At 34.3% G+C, this 21,074-nt stretch overlaps 2 protein-coding genes across 3 annotated transcripts in view; one reads left to right on the top strand and one right to left on the bottom strand.

The window, feature by feature from the left end:
- Positions 1-987: 987 nt before the first annotated feature.
- LOC107721079 (DNA-directed RNA polymerase III subunit RPC4-like) lies at positions 988-7,603 on the bottom strand. The gene is made up of 9 exons (XM_016528938.1): positions 7,457-7,603; positions 6,042-6,202; positions 5,914-5,957; positions 5,618-5,772; positions 4,090-4,211; positions 2,752-2,926; positions 2,278-2,528; positions 2,031-2,183; positions 988-1,363 (listed from the first exon to the last, which is right to left on the bottom strand). The coding sequence occupies exons 2-9, from the start codon at positions 6,195-6,197 to the stop codon at positions 1,247-1,249; spliced, it is 1,173 nt and encodes a 390-aa protein (XP_016384424.1). The 5' UTR covers positions 6,198-6,202; positions 7,457-7,603; the 3' UTR covers positions 988-1,246.
- A 3,931-nt stretch (positions 7,604-11,534) lies between these two features.
- The window catches only part of phyhip (phytanoyl-CoA 2-hydroxylase interacting protein), a 14,124-nt gene continuing 4,584 nt past the window's right edge, over positions 11,535-21,074 (top strand). Inside the window, exons 1-3 of one of the 2 annotated variants that reach the window (XM_016528967.1) lie at positions 11,535-11,661; positions 17,325-17,501; positions 20,466-20,640. In XM_016528967.1, coding sequence (XP_016384453.1) covers positions 17,328-17,501; positions 20,466-20,640 — 349 coding nt within the window. In that variant the 5' untranslated portion in view covers positions 11,535-11,661; positions 17,325-17,327. Of the gene's footprint in view, positions 11,662-17,206; positions 17,244-17,324; positions 17,502-20,465; positions 20,641-21,074 lie in introns of those variants that run through there. The other variant, XM_016528969.1, reaches the window with a different exon arrangement.

The raw sequence follows: 21,074 nt of genomic DNA, 5'->3' as shown, positions 1-21,074 counted from the left end.
CTCAACTAGCTCTGCTTCAGAAAAACAATGATTTTGTCCAAAATGCTATTGCAATAATCATCACTCATAACAAAGAGTCGGGTTTAAGTATATTGGTTGCATTGGTTCTCATTGGTTCCAATACATTGGTTCTCTCTAATTCCCATTTTCTTCTTTTAAATGTTCCCTTATAAAACAGCCTACTGCTTATATATACTCAGAAAGTCTTTCAGTTTTTTGGACATCCACACAAAGACCAGTCACTAGTCAGGTGGCCATGCACACAACATTTGACCACTGAATTTGCAAAAATCATTTCAGGTTTAAGAAGTGTTTCAACATTGCATCATCTACTGATGAACACATACATTTTTAGTTGAATTATCACTCAGTAGGTTATTTAACCTTGTATTACTAGTCTTTGGAAGGCTTCAAACACATTAAAATGCACAAATTCATGTTATTTCTTATTTACATGTAATTCAGGCATGTCATCTTGTCAGCATTTCATGTTGCTAATTACAATGAATGGGATATATTTTCTTACTCTTTGTATTTTTATATCAATATGGTACCAGACTATCCTATTCAAATCAATGTGATAAACGAGTTAGGTCACAAGTAATCTAAAAGTAAGCAAAAAGTAGTCTGATTATATTGTCTAAAATATGTAATGTAATGGATTACGTTCCTAACTACAATTTTTGTCATGTAATCTGCGATCAGTAATGGACTACAATTTATACAGAAATATCTATTCATCAGAAAATAGATATTTTTGATGAATTGTACTATTGATTACATTTAACGCTGCATTAATAAATTATTAAATTATGGTCCACTAAAGGGACATGGTGATGGAAAAAATATGAGATGAGTCATAAAACATTAGCGAGAGAATGCAAATTCAAATATATTTTTCAAATATATTTTTTGTCCCTTTCGCCGCTCCATAATATCCAAAAAGCGATGACTGAATATTACTCGGAGGGTAATATTTATGGCACTTTTTATTAACAATGTTTAACTCAATTCCAGATCTTTATAAATGTATTATTTATTGTAACCCACAATATTTACATGTGTAATAGTGTCTCATCTTGAAAAGATGCATAAATTCTTCAAATAAATTTCCTTGAGCATACAGTATAAATACATTTCATTCATTCACTCCGAGTTCTCCATCTGTGACGGTACATGGGAACATTTCCTCACAAATTAATTTACAGCATTCAAGTGAATTACTGGCAATTCTAGCAGCCGCTCCTCAAGCTCTGTTTTCCAGAAGAGTCTGAAAGTCAGGTGAACAAACCAACTTGTGTTTAATGTGTCCCAGCACAGACATGTCTCCCCTCCTGCCCTCTGTAGATACCGAGACCAGTTCCTACAAAAACACAAAGATTAACAGAAAAAGACAATGTAATACAAACCTAAGAGCAAATAATAAGACATGTAAAAGATTAAGATAGATAGTGTATAGATTGCATGTAAAGATTCAGACCAAAATTCCCATGATGAGTCATACTTTGCTTGGTCAGATTTGGAGAAATGTAGCATTACATCACTTGCTCAGCAATAGAGCCTCTGCAGTGAATGGGTGCCGTCAGAATGAGAGTCCAAACAGCTGATAAAAACATCACAATGCGATCCACAAGTACATCTGTGCATATTTCTCTCCTGATTCAGATGAGACAACTTTTTCACTGGGGAAAGCAATTTTCTGGATTATAGACTCGTATTTTAGCCAGAAGCAACAGTTTGATGTTAAAAATGTGTTAATGATGGATTTGTTTCTTACAAACACAAAGCTTTTCGCTTCACAAGACATTAACTGATGGACTGGAGTGGTGTGGATTGCTTGTGGATTATTGTGATGTTTTTATCAGCTGTTTGGACTCTCATTCTGACGGCACCCATTCACTGCAGAGCATCCACTGGTGAGAAAGTGAAGTAATGCTAAATTTCTCCAAATCTGCACCGATGAAGAAACAAACTCATCTACATCTTGCATGGCCTGAGGGTGACATACTGTACTGATGAGCGTAACTGACCTGCAGGAAGGCGCAGGTGGTTCCCAGGGCCACATCCAGGGTGACGTTACCCAGAATAAGCTGCACTTTGCCTGACTTCCTTACAAGCATCTTTCCCACCAAACCCTCCTGTAGATCATTAAGACAACAGGTGTTCTCTTCTTGAGATTCATCCTGACACACAAACACACACAGGAAAATAAAAAAAACGCATGAGTATAGGCAAAAACTGACATGAGTCTGTGGCCTAAACCTAGCCAGCGCCAACCTGAGTCTCGGTCTTCTGCACCATGGTCTGTCCGTCGCTCGACTGCACCTCTGTTTTGGTGGGCCGGACGTCAGTGGTGGGCGGCTGGCCTGGCAGACAGTCAGGAAGCTGCATGAAGAGAAGCTCCTCCTCTTTGCAGTGATTCCACACCTCCAGTAAATCAGGCAGCAAATCAGGTTTGGGCAAGAGTGGCGGTCTGAACATAGGCTCCGCCTTCTTCGGTTCTGGAATATCCAAAGGCTCCTGCTTGACTGAAGGAAGACGGGGTGGGATAGACGATAAGACAAGGCTATGGTCACATTATTGAATGTTCTATGAAATTTTGTGGGCAAAAAAACTAATAATGTTGTATCAGATCCTATTAAAATGACTGGATTTTGCCTGTGAAATTTCGCAGAGCAACTTTAAATGTGACTACACTGTAAGATGTTTGCTAGTTTGTGCCGTGATGAAGTTTAATGAAGTTTCTCGTACTCTTCACTTCAGCTCCAGTGCTGTCTGTGCTCGTCGGCTCAGGATCTGAAGAGTTCTTCCCTGATTTGAGAGTCTCCTCACTAAACTCCTCTTTGAAGACCCATCCAGACACAGCCAGCGGCAGCTGCACAGGACAGCTTCCTCTTTCTCCTCTCAGGTGAGGGTCAGCAACAAACTACGGCACACAGAACCAAAGACTTGTGGGTGGCTTCTTTTTCTCAGTTAAGCAATTGGCAATATTTGTATTTGAGAGAATCACATAAAAACATGGCCCAGGACATAATTCACTCCAAATGATTGATTTTAGGGTGAAATAAGACCAGCTAAATGTTCTGCACATGTTTGAGTTAATGAGTTTTTGCTGTTGTTGTTGTTTGTTTCTTTGAAAACATACATTGTCCTTCTCAAGTTTGCGCAGGATTTCTTTAGTCTCCTCTTCGGTCTCTCTCTCCTTTTTGATGTTGATGATGGGTGAAGGGCCACTCTTTGCTGTTTCTTTGGTATCATCATATACACCTAATCAAATAAAACAAACGAAGACAGCGCTGATACGAAAGATAAGTCACAACTGATTTGAGAGTCTCCTCACTAAACTCCTCTTTGAAGACCCATCCAGACACAGCCAGCGGCAGCTGCACAGGACAGCTTCCTCTTTCTCCTCTCAGGTGAGGGTCAGCAACAAACTACGGCACACAGAACCAAAGACTTGTGGGTGGCTTCTTTTTCTCAGTTAAGCAATTGGCAATATTTGTATTTGAGAGAATCACATAAAAACATGGCCCAGGACATAATTCACTCCAAACCCAAAATGCAAAAAAATAAGAAAAAATTACATTTCGCAAAAAAATTAAGCCTCTCTTTAAGATGGGTTTTTATGGCTTTATCACATTCTACCCCACTGCAAAGCATCAGGACATTTTACTTTTGATTTTTGTTTTTAAATCTCATTCTTTTCAGTAGTGATAATTTTTGCTGAAATCACCTATGAAAAAAAGTACCAGAAATACTACAATGATAGTATTATCATGATAGTATAGTATTATAATATTATTATCAATATGATCATTATTTTCATTGTACTAAAGTAATATAAATGAGACTTTTTGCATTGCGGTAATGAAAATTCAGGTTAAAAATATGACTTATTATTATAAAAATAATGTCTCAATACAAAAGATGTTATTGGAACTAAAGTAAGATTTATTTTTTTAAAGTAAAATAGAATTTGTAATTTCTCCCTTTTGATTTTAGGGTGAAATAAGACCAGCTAAATGTTCTGCACATGTTTGAGTTAATGAGTTTTTGCTGTTGTTGTTGTTTGTTTCTTTGAAAACATACATTGTCCTTCTCAAGTTTGCGCAGGATTTCTTTAGTCTCCTCTTCGGTCTCTCTCTCCTTTTTGATGTTGATGATGGGTGAAGGGCCACTCTTTGCTGTTTCTTTGGTATCATCATATACACCTAATCAAATAAAACAAACGAAGACAGCGCTGATACGAAAGATAAGTCACAACAGAAAATGCTAATTATATTTCAAGTTAAACAATCTTTCTTAAAAAAAAAAAAAAAAAAAAAAAAAAAAAGAGTTGCCAATGCCAGACAACACCCCAGATATATACAGACACATTAATATTAACTTTCTGATACTGACTGACCAATATGGCACCCAACCCAAAAGTTAATATTTGTCTTAACATGAACTGATTATTGTATTAGCATTTAAAATCATTTTATAGAGACTGTACTCACAAAGAGACATTTCGGTCCAATTAAATATCTGATTATGGATTTCCATCATTTTTAAAGATTTTATACACTTTCATGATTTACAAGCATGGAAAGCACAATTATAAAATTCCCTGATAATTCCATTTTTTCCATAAACATCTAAACCCATTGTAAATACAGACTACCTTTCAAATGTTTGCGGTCAGTAAGATTTTTTTTTTTTTAAGAAAATAAATACTTTTCAAAAAGTAATAGTAACTAAGGACATAATGTTCCAAAAAAATGTATGTTTGTTTCAAATAAATGCTGTTCTTTCGAAATTTCTATTCATCAAAGAATCTTGAAAAAAAAAATGTATCACTGTTTCCACAAAAATATTAAGCAAATGATAAAAAGACACTTTAAAATGCAGCATAATGCATCTGAAATGTCTTGTATGGCTATAATGTATAATGTTCTCAACATTGATAATAATCAGAAATGTTTCTTGAGCAGCAAATCAGCATATTAGAATGATTTCTGAAGGGTCATGTGACACTGAAGACTGGAGTAATGATGCTGAAATTCAGCTTTGATCACAGGAATACATTACATTTTAACATAAAACAGAAAAAAATTATTTTAAATAGTAATAAAATTTCACCATATACCTGTTTTTACTGTATTTTAATAATGATGAGAATAAGAGACTAAAACTTAAACTTAAACAAACGTTTGAACAGTAGTGTATGTACACCTGTGACTTAAAATCACAATGAATTACCGTCAGTATTTTTGAGCATAATGTCACAGATTTTTGAACAATATTTGAATGTTATGTTGTTTGACAACTGTAAACAACATAAAGTAAGGCTAGTTAACTACAGTATATTATTAGCAGAAGAGCTGTTAATTGTTATTAGTTAAAGCAGGATACATAATCATTATTAATCATTGGGGACATTTTTCTGTCGCTGCTGGAGCATAAAAGCAATAAGCTGTGTGTTACAGTGATTTTACTATGTTTAAAAGGTGCTGTTAAGATTAGGCACAACACAAAGCATTACAGCTTTAATGTCATTTAGTGTAACATACTCTGGCTCGAATCACAGTCCTTGGCCAGACGATTTCTCAGATCCTCCTCTAAAGACCTGCTTTACCTTTCCTCTTGGCCATCATCTCTGCAGGTCCCTGCTCAAAGATAGAATGGGACTGGATGACCTCAGGGCGACCTCGGCCCCTCCCTCGGCCGTCCCGCTGCCGACCTCGATCCACATCCTTCTTATCCCGTCTCGTTCCTACATCAGCCTTTAATCTGCGCCAAAGTAAAACAAATAACTGCATCTTCACTTGCAAGTAACGTCGATGCCTTCATTATGTCAACAATGAATTTTTGATGATACATTGAGAAATAAATGGTAAACAGACACCAGTTCTAAAACAGGCTGTCACTTACTCCTCTTTTGATTTTCGACCAATAATATTGGGCGTGAAGGTTTTCTGCAGGACAAATGATAAAAAGACACTTTAAAATGCAGCATAATGCATCTGAAATGTCTTGTGTGGCTATAATGTATGGCTTACCTTTTTGACTCCTCCTAACGTGAGGTCTCTGGAGCGCATTGTGGAGAGGCGTCCCGGAGAGATTGAAGCAGGCAGCCGTCGGCCCATCGGTAACCCTCTGGATCCCCCTACATGCGGCGTCCGTGGAGGACCACTGGGGTCACCAGAGCTCTCCATCCTCACTAACAACAACAACAAAAGATGTTACCTCAAATGTCATGCTGACATGTAAACTCCATGTGCTTTGAGAAAAACATAAGCAAAACTTCTATATGCAAATGCTTTTTAGGAGTTTGTTAGCAAATGCTTGAATGCAACTATTCGGTCCCAGTCCAAAACCTATAATATATAAACATATATATATATATATACACACACACACTGCCGTTCAAAAGTTTGGGATCAGTGAGATTTGTAAGTCTCTTCCGTTCATCAATGCTGCATTTATGTGAAAACAGTAATATTGTGAATTATTACTGCAATTTAAAATAATGGTGTTCTATTTTAATATACTTTCATTACACCAAATACACAAAATAATGTTCTTTTTAGCAACATCATATGGCCCCTTTAAAAAGAAAAAAAAACATATATTTAAAATATAAATATTTTGTAACTGTATACACTACCATTCAAAAATTTAGGGTCAGTATTTTTTTCTTTCTTTCTTTCTTTTATTTTTTTAAAAAGGAATGCTTCTATTCAGCAAGGACGTGTTAAAGTGATAAAACGAGATAATAAAGACTTCTATTATCAGAAAAGATTTCTATTTTAAATATATTGTTCTTTTTAACTTTATTCATCAAAGAATCCTGAAAAAGTATCATCGGTTCCAAAAAAATAAATATTAAGCAGCACAACTGTTTCCAGCATTGATAATAAATCAGCATATTATACTGATTTCTGAAGGATCATGTGACACTGAAGACTGGAGTAATGATGCTAAAAATTCAGCTTTGTCATTAAAGATATAAATTACATTTTAAAGTATATTAAAATAGAAAACCATTATTTTAACTGGTATTAATATTTTATAATATTAATGGAGGGGGTTTTCCGGCCAAATTAATGCAACCTTGATGAACATAGGAGACTTAAAACACATTAAAAATCTTACTGATCCCAAACTTTTGAACAGTAGTGTATGTATATATATACATATATATATACATACATACATATAGTGTTTGTGTTATGTTGGAATCCCCATAACAATTCCCATTAGGATCCTTTCGGATTGGTCCCAGATTATGATTATGAGAGAAATACTGTACACGTTGACTTTTGGACAACGATGAAGACCCGCCGCGTTACTCTGAACATTCAGTCGCACATGTTATATTAACAGTAACACATCTGCATCGGACACCGGTGTTTCCACGCTTCCGAACACATGGCGGGACAAACACGCTTCAGACTCACGACTCCACACTCACCGAGTGCAGAGATTCCTCCTTACTCCAAAATATAACTCAGTCACTGGCTAAACCGAGAGTTTAACTCTGATGATGATATCTAGAGCATGTTTGTTTAAGGCGGAGTTTTACGTGCAATAACACTTTGACCCGTGTGACGCAGTAATGTGATCGGGGAACGTCAACGCTGCGCTACTGTGCGCACGCAGATTCTTTTAAAGGCACAACACGGGATTATGAACAAATAAACTCCCATTTCAGACAAGCACACATTTATAGTAAAAATAAATAAATAAAAATATAAAATAAAATAAAAATAAACATGCCATTGAAAATAGTGTTTGTTTGTTTGTTTGTTTGTTTGTTTTAGCAACTTCACCTTTGTTAATCACAGATTTCTGGATTGGACAGCTTTTCAATTAAGAGAATTATAGCAACAAATAACTGCATTATAACAAATAAATTAAGCAGTATCCTCAGTATATTATTATAATATGGAAAAAATAATATTAGGCCAAATATAAACATCCCATTTTTAGAACTGCCCATAAACCTGCCATGCTTTTTAAAAATACACAATATATAATATAATAATAATAGGTCTGTATAAAAATTCTACTTTATAATGTTTTGTTCGATAACCCTGGACTATTGTGTTATTCTACGTTCATTTTCATTCAGTTTTGCACATGTGCTTGTCAATAGAAACAAATGATGTTTTCCAAACAGGAATGATTTTTGATAATCAAATAAAATCAGGTTTCGAATAAAATCAAGTGATGATGAGGATGAACATAATGTTGAACATAAGAGAAAATATTTTGAAGAATGTTGATAATTAATCAGTTTTAGATTTTTTTCTCTCTCCATACTATGGAAGTCAATGGCTACCGTCAACTGTTTGCTTACCAGCATTCTTCAAAATATCTTCTTTTGTCTTCAACAGAAAAAAGAATCTAATCTACAACATGAGGGTGAGTAAATGATGACAGAATTTAATTTTTTTAATATAAATTACTGTATATGATCAATTATTTTCTGCTGCAGAAATCTGTATGATATGAGATACAGTAAGCAATGTCAATAATCATTTCAACAGACAAATATCAAAATCTGTACATCTATAAGGACTTTTGTCCCTGCATGGCTGTCAGGGTCTATTGTGATTTAAATATCCGTTGTCCTTTAATTACTTTCCATCCTGAGATCTAAAGTCATCTTCAAAGCAGCCGAGCGCAGAGAGAGTCCCGGTGTGACCCCGTCAATCACAGACAGGCCATTCACAACGAGTCAGGAACACGGTCCTGATCATCTGACCTTCAGAGAGCTTCAGAACGTGTTGTTGTGTGGTGTTTATGATCGCGGTGTGTTTGCTTTGCAGGGGATGTGCTGCTTGTGAGCATATGGTGCAGCATTAGGTTAGTTCCTCTGTAGGTTGAAGCATCAGATCGTCCTGTCCTTGAGCTGTAACATGCACGAGTGGACGCTGATATCAGTGGAACAGATCCACACAAGCATATACTTGAGTTATTGTGGCGTCACAATGTAATGAATGTAGAGTTTGGCCCTCAGTGTACTGGTGACGTACTCAGTAGTGCGCTTCAGTTCACGTGCTGCTTATAAACGCCAATGATTTGACTGAATCCAGCTTCATCTTTGTGTGTGTGTGTGTGTGTGTGTGTGTGTGTGTGTTTTCTGGCAGAGTCTGAGCTCTGTAAATCTCATTCTTAAGTTTGGTTATGAAACTTGGACTCTGAGTCTGACAGGAAGCATATGGTTTTACACCCCAAAAATAAAAATGGTCACACGGTGAATCCTGTGCTTCAGACTAATACATTATGACATCTTGTGCTCAATATTACAATCAAGTCTTAATAAATAAATAAATATAAATAAATGTTATGATTTGCAGTAGTCTATGAGTTGTGAAAGAAATGTAAAAATACAATAATAATCATTATAATATTAATAATTATTACTAATAGTAGTAGTATTATTTACTAAATAGCCTATTCTTAATTTGGATTTTATGCTTATGGCAAATAAGCATAAAATCCAAATTAAGAATAGACTATTTAGTAAATAATACTACTACTATTAGTAATAATTATTAATATTATAATGATTATTATTGTATTTTTACATTTCTTTCACAACTCATAGACTACTGCAAATCATAACATTTATTTATATTTATTTATTTATTAAGACTTGATTGTAATATTGAGCACAAGATGTCATAATGTATTAATGTGTGTGTGTGTGTGTGTGTGTTTTCTGGCAGAGTCTGAGCTCTGTAAATCTCATTCTTAAGTTTGGTTATGAAACTTGGACTCTGAGTCTGACAGGAAGCATATGGTTTTACACCCCAAAAATAAAAATGGTCACACGGTGAATCCTGTGCTTCAGACCATCTGCAGCTCAAGAGGAGGTGTGAGATACATGAACACACATTCACTCTGACACACCACAACCTTTGTGGGAAATATAATAATACAAATAAGAACAAGTATTATTATGATTATATTTTAAAAATGCAAAAAATTATATATATACCTGTATATATATATATATATATATACACACACACACACATATGTATGGACATTATAATATTAATAATTATTACTAATAGTAGTAGTATTATTTACTAAATAGTCTATTCTTAATTTGGATTTTATGCTTATTTGCCATAAGCATAAAATCCAAATTAAGAATAGACTATTTAGTAAATAATACTACTACTATTAGTAATAATTATTAATATTATAATGATTATTATTGTATTTTTACATTTCTTTCACAACTCATAGACTACTGCAAATCATAACATTTATTTATATTTATTTATTTATTAAGATTTGATTGTAATATTGAGCACAAGATGTCATAATGTATTAATAACCTCCTTATGGGGTAACTGTAATTTACATATTAACCACTATAATGTAAATACTGATTAATTATCTATCCTAAATAATATCATTGCTTTACTACTATTTTGTTTTTCTTTTTTTTCACTGTGATGTAGTTTTGTTAGCTGCCAGGAATAATTTCAAAGAAAAGGTGAAAGAAGGACCAGAATTATGATTATTTTGAACATCCTTTTAATGAAATCATGTTCTGGTTTTCAAAGATTACATTTTTTTAATTCAGTCATTTAACTATTTTTTAGTGCTGTCAAACGATTAATCGCGATTAACCGCATCCAAAATAAAAGTATATGTGTGTGTACTGTGTATATTTATTATGTATATATAAATACATGCCCATGCATGTATATATTTCAGAAAAAATGTTACGTTTATATATTAAATGTATTTATATATAATATAAATTATTTAATATAAATATATACATGTAAATGCATGTAAATATTTTCAAAATATATACTATATGTATGTGTATTTATATATACACATGATAAATATACAAAGTACACACAGATATATTATGTAAATAAAAACTTTTATTTTGGATGCGATTAATCGCGATTAATCATTTGACAGCACTACTATTTTTACAATTTCCAAGATAAGCAGTTTGTTACCTACCTAAAAGCAATAGCATATGTTATTCTTGCCACTTTTTTAACCCTTAGATATAAAAAAAAATTACTTCAATTCAAATGCATCAGAACTTTTGACAGCAAAAAGTCAACAACCAGAAATCCTAAAACGTAGGGCTTCAGAATCCTTTTTGTTGAGAATATATCACGAAGTGACAGGATTGCAGTCACACTTCTTCTCAGGCAGAGAGATTTTATTTTAATCGACACGTGCTGAAGACTGTCATCGTGTCTCTCGCTTGTTGTGACCGGAGAAAATCTCTTCATGTGTTGATTATGTAAAACTGCATGTGCTATTGGTCGCCTCTGTGAAGATGAAGTGAGAGTGTCGCTCCACTTTTAAGGTTCGTTGATGCTGCACTTTCTCATGGCTGTTCATTTCCCTCTGGCATACAGCTGTAGAAAACACAAATACACAGAGAGAGAGAGAGAGAGAGAGAGCGATAGAGAGAGAGAGAGAGAGAGAGAGAGACGGTAAGTGAAAGTGAGCACGAGGGGGCAAACGAGAATCCCCTCGTTCTCAGTTTTCATCCTCGTTTAGGAGCGGGCAGCAGTGAAAGAGAGGAAAAGACGAGGAATCAAAGCCACACTCATTCATTCAGCTTCTGTCTGTGAACATTTCACTTCTTCATCATAACAGCTGCTTCTGAACACACAGGTACGTCTTTCTTTTTTATTTATTAAAAGCAATTCAATAATCCATTCATTCTCCAAGTCACTTATCCTATATATGTAGGATATAATATAATATAATAATAATTTTTATTATTTGTTCTCCTCAAATTTCTGTTTTTCTCTCAAGTGTAGTGAACTGAGGTCAGAACTGCCTTGTAGACCGTCCAGAGGAGAAGCACAGATAATCAGATTAGAACATTTTGTTCAAAGTGTGCTTTCTTGCGCTGATGTTTTTCCCTTCTTTTGTAGTTCTATCTATCACAGTGAAATGTAGAACAGTGTTGCTTTTAATAGTTTCACTCCCAGCACAGAGCTGCATTGCAGATACATATGTGATTGGCTCATGAAGAGAAATCTGAACCATGACAAAGTCATTAATACTGTGAGAATCAGGCTCTCGTTTCTCCAGCAGCTCATTTCAGCGAGCGATTCCTCAATGAATCACATTCAGTTCAGACGCCGCTGTTTGCGCAGGTGATCATTAATCATGTGTGAATGTGGCTCACTTCTCTGTGACTGACCCAGTGAAATACCCTGCATGCACGTTTATGTTTATTTTAGCACGTATGGGACATTTAATACACTTATGCTGAGGCTTATTCAAAGCAAAGACAAAAGGTTTTGGGTAAATTGTTTTCTTAGTCAAAATCTGAAGGAAAAAAAAACCTGTTCATCTTATGATTTGCATCCCTGTAGTTCTGCATATATATATATATATATATATATATATTAGTACAAACCTGTTGTTGGATATGTATACTGTATGTGCCCACATATTTACACAATCAATACTAATAATTTTCTTTCTATGTTTATTAATGCTGTTATACTGCTGAGTGAATCTCATAAGACTATGACGGGTTCATATTGAACCGCAAAATCAAAAGAACAAAAATAAATAAATATTTGCATTGTGACATTTCATGAAAATGAACCATATTTATAGTTCACATTACTATAATGGAATTGTTTATTATATTATTATAATGCAGATATATTATTAATAATTATATAATTCTAGATAATTCTAAGGAGTTTACATAAAATATTTGTTGTACCGTCTTTAATTTATTTATATTGTATTACAGTCATTTTAATGTAACATTTTTTATCATATTACAGTAAGTTTTCTTCAAAATTTTGATTCAAAGTATATATATATTTGTTATATTAAAATATAGTTGTAATTACACATTTATAATGATGAAGTTGCAATTTAGTACATTTAAATAACTTAAAGTGTAATATCGAATAACACACTACAGTTACATTTTTAAACATTTTGAAATTAATCATTAAATCAGCCTTAATGAGAATCTAATAATAATTTATTAATTTAAATAATTACATAAATTTTTGCTGAATTTTTTCCCTCATCTATTGCTTTTTTTCAATGATTTTTTACAATCGTTGCATGAAAAATTACTATTACATTAATGAGAATCATCATTAAGAATAAAGGGAATTACACACACACACACACAAAAGTAAAATGTCTGGCTGTAATGAGATATTACAGTATTCAGACTTTGGTAAAACAACTTTTAATTGTCATAAAAAAATGTAACAATGCAAAAAACTTTATGGTTCTTAATCATGCTTTATCTTATATGTGCAAAATAAAAAATTTTTTTTTTTTCTTTCATTATGGGGTAAAATGTGACCTAAACATGTTTGCATAAGATTTTCTTGCCGGTTTTGAGGCTTATTTTATAACAGAAAGCATGTAGCATCTTGACTGAGCAGTAGAGCAAAACTCAAAAATGTTCAAAGGTTTTTCTAAAATAGTAAACAAGCAGCAGTGTGTGTGTGTGTGTGTGTGTGTGTGTGTGTGTGTGTGTGTGCGTGTGCGTGTGTGTGTGTGTGTTTTGCAGCTTTGATGCAAGTCCTGTGAGGATGTTTATCATGGCCTACATTCCCTTTGAATGAAAGGCAGCAGTCTGGGGAGTTGATGTGTTTCCATGACATTATGGCAGTTACTGCCTTCCCACTGCTGTAATACCTCGTCCGGAGAATGAGAGCGGATATTAGAAAACTCACAGTTCGTTAATCTTAAATTAACGTTTTAAATGATGTTCAATCATGAGGCAAAGCAGCTGATGACTTCAGGCCACACACATGTCCTCTGTGAAAAACAGAAGTGTGCTTAATTGCACTGAATGTGCGCTTGAAGTGTAGTTCAAAACTGAAATTTATACTGTACATACAGATAATATAATTTCACTGAAATAAATGGTCACTGAAGTGTATACACTTACATGACTCTCTCTTATCACATTTTAAAAAGTGTACTTTGTAATATTGTCAAATTAAAAAAGTTTTACCTTAAACAACTTAAATCATTATGTTTTAATTAACTTATGTCATGTTTTAAAGAAGTACACTTATTTTGATGTGTTGACTAACATACTAAATCACATGTAAGCACTTGATCATAATTTCAACTGTACTGTATTATTTAATATTGCATTTTAAGTTAATATATTTTAAATGTACTAAATTGCAACTTCATTATTACAAATGTGTAATTACAAGTAAATACATGGCATAAAAGTTTCAATAGAAATGACATTAAAGCATAGGCGGAGAGTGAACCAACTCCAGTAAGGCTAAAAGCTGCCAAATGTATTATACATCATAAACCCATCTTTTTAGGCAAGAACCAGACATGGGTGTCGGCTAAAAAAAGTTTAATGGGACTGAATTTGTATGTGTGCAGGGGCATTTTTGTCCAATTTAGTGGCATTTTTGCCCCAAGGCTAAGCCTTCCCCAGCCTTACACTCGCTCAGCCTATTAAAGTACATTTTAGTTTACCACAAATGCTTGTCAGTACATTCAGCAGTACGCTTTAACCATATTTCAAAAACAATAAAAGTAACTATGAATTTACACATAAAGATGTACTGCAAATTTCATTTAATTACAAATAACATGCAGTTAAGAGTCCAAAAACATTAAATTTAGTACACACTTAAGTATATTCTTTAAAGTCTAACATTTCTGTAATAAATTCTCATTTAAAAATGTATTTCTCTTTCACAAGGGATGCCATATGTCTCAGAGCCAAAGCATTCATGTGTGAAGTACTTGCTGTAAAACATATTCTCATTTTCTGGCATGCTCACATTTGTGCCGTCCAGTATTTTCATGCCAGTCTCTTGGCAATGCGCTGCCTCAGCATACTGTCCATATGGGAGATTTATAACAAAATACACCAAATTCGTGACATTTGAGCTTACATGTACATTTTACATATACAATTGACCCCTAAATGTATTTGGACATGTATCAAGTATGTAAAAACGTAAATATCAAAGAGCAAAATCAAAGAACAACTGAACGAAGGCAATGAAAGGAGGACAAGAAAGAGAGGTGCTTATAAATCAGCCTGCTGTCTCTCTCTCTCTCTCTCTCTCAGAGTTATGGGTGTTTCTCAGAGCACAAGGGCAGATACAGTAATAGATTGTGTGACTTCACATTACTCTAGAGTCAGCAGTCACAGGAACAGGAAATGACAACTAATCAAACACACAGTCTTGTTCACTGCACTTCACACTCGTGGCAGTTTCGTGACATTTGAGCTTACATGTACATTTTACATATACAATTGACCCCTAAATGTATTTGGACATGTATCAAGTATGTAAAAACGTAAATATCAAAGAGCAAAATCAAAGAACAACTGAACGAAGGCAATGAAAGGAGGACAAGAAAGAGAGGTGCTTATAAATCAGCCTGCTGTCTCTCTCTCTCTCTCAGAGTTATGGGTGTTTCTCAGAGCACAAGGGCAGATACAGTAATAGATTGTGTGACTTCACATTACTCTAGACTAGAGTCAGCAGTCACAGGAACAGGAAATGACAACTAATCAAACACACAGTCTCGTTCACTGCACTTCACACTCGTGGCAGTAATCACACATTGGAGGAGAGCAGAGAGCATTACTCACACCCGCTCTTCAGCCAAACACATCACACAGCGGGTTTATTATACCTCCTCTGAGAGGCAGCAGCCTGTGAAAATCGGCCTACCGGTTTGATTAGGTGATCGGCTAAATAATGTGTTTACCTGTTAATAGATTGCATTGTGCACTGCTATGTCTTCATTAAACGTAACAGGGTGGATGGCAACAGAGTTGTGTTTAATTGGAGATTGCAAGGTTACAAAGCACCTCTTAGGGATTTTCATTCTGATATTTCTATAAATATCCACTTTTTAATGATCGGTTGTTTTCAGTACAAAATCATGGTAACAGGGTTGACATTTTATGATTGTCTCCTGACATATGTAAAAGTGCTAAAGTGATAAATATGAGATTCAGACTTGTGCTGAAAGAGTTCTTGAAAGAATAATGATGTCATCACGTCAACGAATTATGGAAAAATTCAAGTATTTTTTTCCCCATAATATATGGTAACATATGGTAACAGGGTTCAGTAACCCAGAAGCGGTTTTATTTATTTATTTATTTATATTTTACATAAAACTATATTTGGTACTGTTGAAAGGTTTGGGGTTAGTACAAATTTTTTCATGTTTTTGAAAGAAGTCTCTTACCAAGGCTGCATTTATTAGATTTTTTAAAAATGGTAAAACTAGTAAAATTGTGAAATATTATTGCAATTTAAAATAACTCTTGAATATATTTTAAATGTCATTTATTCCTGTGATGCAAAGCTGAATTTTCAGTATCATTACTCCAGTCTTCAGTGTCACATGATCCTTCAGAAATCATTTTAATATGCTGATTTGCTGCTCAAGAAACATTTCTGATTATTATCAATGTTGAGAACAGTTATGCTGCTTAATATTTTGTGAAAACCATGATGCATTTTTTTCCAGGAGCCTTTGATTTACAGAAGGTTCAAAACAATAACATTTATTTTAAAATATATATATTTGAATGTTTTTACTGTCACCTATGATCAGTTTGAATCATTTTAATTTAATCATTACATTTTGAAAAGTAGCATATATAGACATTAAAAATGACAGACTTTCTTTGCATATTTTTATCATCATTAGCTTATTTGCAAGGAAACTTTGAAAAAGCAGGCGAGGCATCATCATGAAGAAAGAGAAAAAAAAAACATTTAAATAAATCTACTGGATTTATTCGTTTATTTATGTGTTTATATAAAAAAAAAAAGTCAACATTATCTATACATTGTTACAATTATTTTTGCATATGTACCTCACTGTTTTGTACAATTTGTAGCATTTACATCCATAATGACATTGCTAATCATAAGCTTCGAAGCATATCATAAGCACATTTTCCCCTCAGTTGTCCCTTTTCTGTAGAAACAAAGTGGCAAATTAATAAATGATGAGTAATACAGTCACCTGTGTCTGAAACCAGCAGCTGCCGTCAGTCACTGACTAAACCGACCATTATGACATCCTCAGGAAACAGACCGGCTAAATGGACATTTATAACTTAATTTGCTTATTTATAGATCAATTTAATTCATACTGAAGGCAGTATTCTGTGTGAGGGAGGGTTATCTGTCTTATTCAGCTGAAGGATCATCTATTCACAGGTTAATTGAATTTCATCTGAGGTCAATAGATTGTTTTTTCTCCCCCACTGACTGGCTGTAATTTTTCTCTGTTTGACGGTTTCTCGTGTTCTGTTCCTGCAGGTGATGGCTGAGGTGGAGCTCCTCTCCACACCCCATGATATTCAGATCAGCGATGTGACCTGTGACTCGTTCCGGATCACCTGGGAAATGGCCCATGAGGACACGTCCCGAGTGACGCATTACTTCATAGACTTGAGCCGTAAAGAGGGCAGCGAGCACAACCGCTTCAAGCACAGAGTCAGTATACACCATCATTGTGTCGTTTAGATCTCCGTTCTGCTCCACTGCGCTCCCTGTGATCACACAGGATAAAATACAGCCCTGGTTTGGTGTTGCACAACGAGTGCCAGTGGAATTTGTGGACTTATTATGAACTTATTACAGGGACAATCCCCTCAGAACAATCTAGGGTTAAACAGGGACATATAATAGTGAAGACTAGTGCTTCACAACACTGGACCCTGTTGACTTTCACTGTCAAAAGACATCTTTCAAAATAATAAACTATTACTTTTAAAGGGGTCATATGATGCGATTTCAAATGTTCCTTTCTCTTTGGAGTGTTACAAGCTGTGTGACTTGACTTGACTCATGACGATCAACGGTAACTTGACTTGATTCATGAAGATCGGCTGTGACATAACGGGGCGCTGTTGTGTCCGCCATTTTGCGATCAGGCTCTGGTACAGCCGCCACTTCAGTCACAGACACTGTGTCGCGTTCTTCCTCCGCGACACCCACAGTAAACAAAGATCCAACAGTCAACAAGGCATAATCCATTAACTGAGCGAGTGATGAACGTGGACCCTCGCGTCTAAGTTTAGACCTAAGAGGTTGATTTATGCCATCGCAGAAAAACTCTATCAATAAACAGTCTGGTAAATCAGAATAGTGAGCGATGGCAAAAAACTCTCGAATATGGTTCTCCAATGATCGTCTAACACATGTTAGACTGCAACCCATAAACACAATCAAGCCTAGAAAAAAAAACAGTGAACCACCCTTTTAACTAGTATTTTGGGGCATCATGCACCTATTTGTTTGTTTTGTTTATTTGTTTGTTTATTTATTTTTAAGTAGATCGTCATAAAAATTTTCAACTATTTATTTATGTTTTGTTAATTTTTTAGTTGGAGTCCTCACCACTTACACATGAAAATTTAGATATAAAAATTTACTACACTAGTAATTTTGGTCATAATGCACTTACTTACTTACTTAATTACTTATGTATGTATGTATTTATTTTTGTGCGGTAGTCCTCGCCACTTACACATGAAAATCTGCAACAGCGTTTAAAAGAAACACTTTTTTCTTTTAAATCAAAAATTATTTTGTCCCAGCCCAGGCTAACAATCCCTTTCAAAGATAAAACCAAAAATACATATACATGTACACTTGTAATTTTGGCCACATATATATATATATTTTTTTTAGATTTATTTATGTATGTATTTATTTATTTTTGAGGATTCCTCGTCACTTGCATATGAAAAGCTGCAGAAGCGTTTTAAAAAGACTCACATTCTTTTATATAAAATAATTGTGTAACTTAATTATCCAGTCCAACTAATTTTCTTGAAAGCTGTTCTTTAGTTTTTAAAAATTACATGTAGGAGCATTACCAGTATCTCTTCTGCACTCATTGTTTGCCAGAAATAATACAGGCATATACTCCTGCTAAATGCTTCTGAAATTACATCTGATTTTGCCACGGCTCCAATATTGCATTTGCGGGTGAAAAATTTTCTTGAAAGCTGCATTCAAAGTCTGCTTGACTGTAAAATCTGAGAAGACACATAAAAAACTTAATTGTCAATTTAGTGTGCTATTTATAAGTGTTGAGAGCAGTGCACAAAGTTACTTATAGTTAATAGAATGTCTAAAGTGGACTATCGAAATAAAGTGTAACCATTAATTATTAGGCAAATACAGTAGATTAGAAATCATTTTTCTCCACTTTAAAGTAATACACAAATTACTCTTAAATTATATACAACAATTAACAAATAATAAGCAAATAACCAAGTTCTTTGCATTGAGGTCTATGCATTGAAATTTTCTACAGCACAGTGGTCAACTACAGTTGTTTTTATTACGCTTTATAAATTAATTTTAAATTGATTTGATTAAATTATATACAACAAATAAATAATATTTTGGCCTGTAAAGATACTTCTTTTAAATAGCTGTCATATATACAATAATAAACCATTTTTGAGTCTTTTTGAATGCTGCTGTCTTTTCCATCCATCCATCTTTCATTTATTTATTTATTATCAAATCTTTCATTTATTTATTTCATCATTTATTTATTTATTTACATTTTTCAACTAAAAAAAATTCAACTTGTTATTTTAATATTATTTATATACTATTATAATATGTGTAAGATTAATAATGGCACCGCGGTGCTTGGGCCCTAAATAATGTGAACAAGCTTTTATGTTTAGATTTCAGTTTTATTTCAATTATATTTTCAGTTTTAATATTTTTATGTGCTTTTGTCATTCATACAGATTTAGGGGTTTTTATATTTATTTATTATAATAATTTATTTATTTCAGTTACTTGCTAAGGCAGCATTTCACATTTTCATTTTATTTAATTTCAATAAAAAATTAATACTTTTTAAAGCCTGATGGTTCCCAGTGTCCGATAATGATCCAGCCACAGTCAAACAATGTGGATCCATAAAACCTTTGAAAAATCATTCTTGACGTATTTTTTGGCCGATATTAATGTTTCAGCTTGTGGATCTTATTCAGTGAGAGCCGTGTTTCAGCTTTCCTTACCTTGGCAAAGTCTCTGACAGCCTGACACCTCCTAATCCAGGTAAGTGACAGTTCTGCTGACAGGAGGCTAAAGGGTTCCTTCACCATTAAAGCCTTTTGCAGTTTTTGCACCTTTTCTTCTTTACACACTTTTTTTAACCCCAGTGGACTGTTAATCAAACCAATCATTGTCAAACTACTGAGGCCTTATAATCACACAATCAAATATCGTCTGATGTCTGTAGCTTTCTGCAGTGCAGACTTTTCAGTTTCAATTAGATCTCTCTTCGCTGACCAGATCAGGCTTTATACAGATTTAGGGGTTAATCTGTAAATCTGTGGTTGGTTATTCTTCTCTTGAAAGCAGAACACAAGCCCTGTAAGCCAACAATTAACTATCAGCGTCCTCTGGTGTTTGGCTTTCCAGGATGTCCCCACCAAGCTAGTGGCAAAAGCAGGACCCTTGCCGATGGCTGTGAGAGGCCACTGGTTCCTGAGCCCTCGAACGGAGTACTGTGTCGCTGTGCAGACCGCCATCAGACAGCCAGACGGAGACTATCAGGTGTCTGAATGGAGCCAAGTAGTGGAGTTCTGCACTGGGGGTAAGCAGAGACGGAGTAACAGAGAGTTAAATGTGTTTTCATTGTTAAAATACCTCCTCCCATGCCAGCTTAATATACAAAGACAACTGACAAAAGGATATTTCTGAGTTGATTCCATTAAAAAAGGAGTAAACACTGTGACTCTGTGGCTCTGTCAAATCATTGGTCTGTTTGTTTAAGCAGCCCAACACAGCAACAGGCTCAACCAATGGTGTGAGTTTGGGGGAGGGGCTAGTTTTGTCCAACCAATAATTTGGGGAAACCTGTCCGAAAACAACAACATACCAGCACACTGTATGAAGTGTCATGATTATCTTAACTTAATCTTCATGTCACGAATTTGTCATTGAATGCTAATGCAAAAAAAATCATGAACAAATGGCTTATTTATTGTTGACTCTGCATATCATGCTCAGATAGAAGACACAACCAAT

The sequence above is a fragment of the Sinocyclocheilus rhinocerous genome, unplaced genomic scaffold (assembly GCF_001515625.1).
Source record: "Sinocyclocheilus rhinocerous isolate Xijiao unplaced genomic scaffold, SAMN03320098_v1.1 scaffold451, whole genome shotgun sequence".
Taxonomy (NCBI): domain Eukaryota; kingdom Metazoa; phylum Chordata; class Actinopteri; order Cypriniformes; family Cyprinidae; genus Sinocyclocheilus; species Sinocyclocheilus rhinocerous.
This window is presented reverse-complemented; position numbering and strand designations above follow the sequence as displayed.

Excerpts from the sequence above, each read along its gene's own strand:
- LOC107721079 (XM_016528938.1), bottom strand. The coding sequence starts at position 6,197 with ATGGAGAGCTCTGGTGACCCCAGTGGTCCTCCACGGACGCCGCATGTA. Across the intron at positions 2,184-2,277 it reads TGCAGAAGACCGAGACTCAG|GATGAATCTCAAGAAGAGAA; the intron begins GTTGGCGCTGGC and ends TTTGTGTGTCAG. Across the intron at positions 1,364-2,030 it reads CCACCTGCGCCTTCCTGCAG|GAACTGGTCTCGGTATCTAC; the intron begins GTCAGTTACGCT and ends GTGTTTTTGTAG.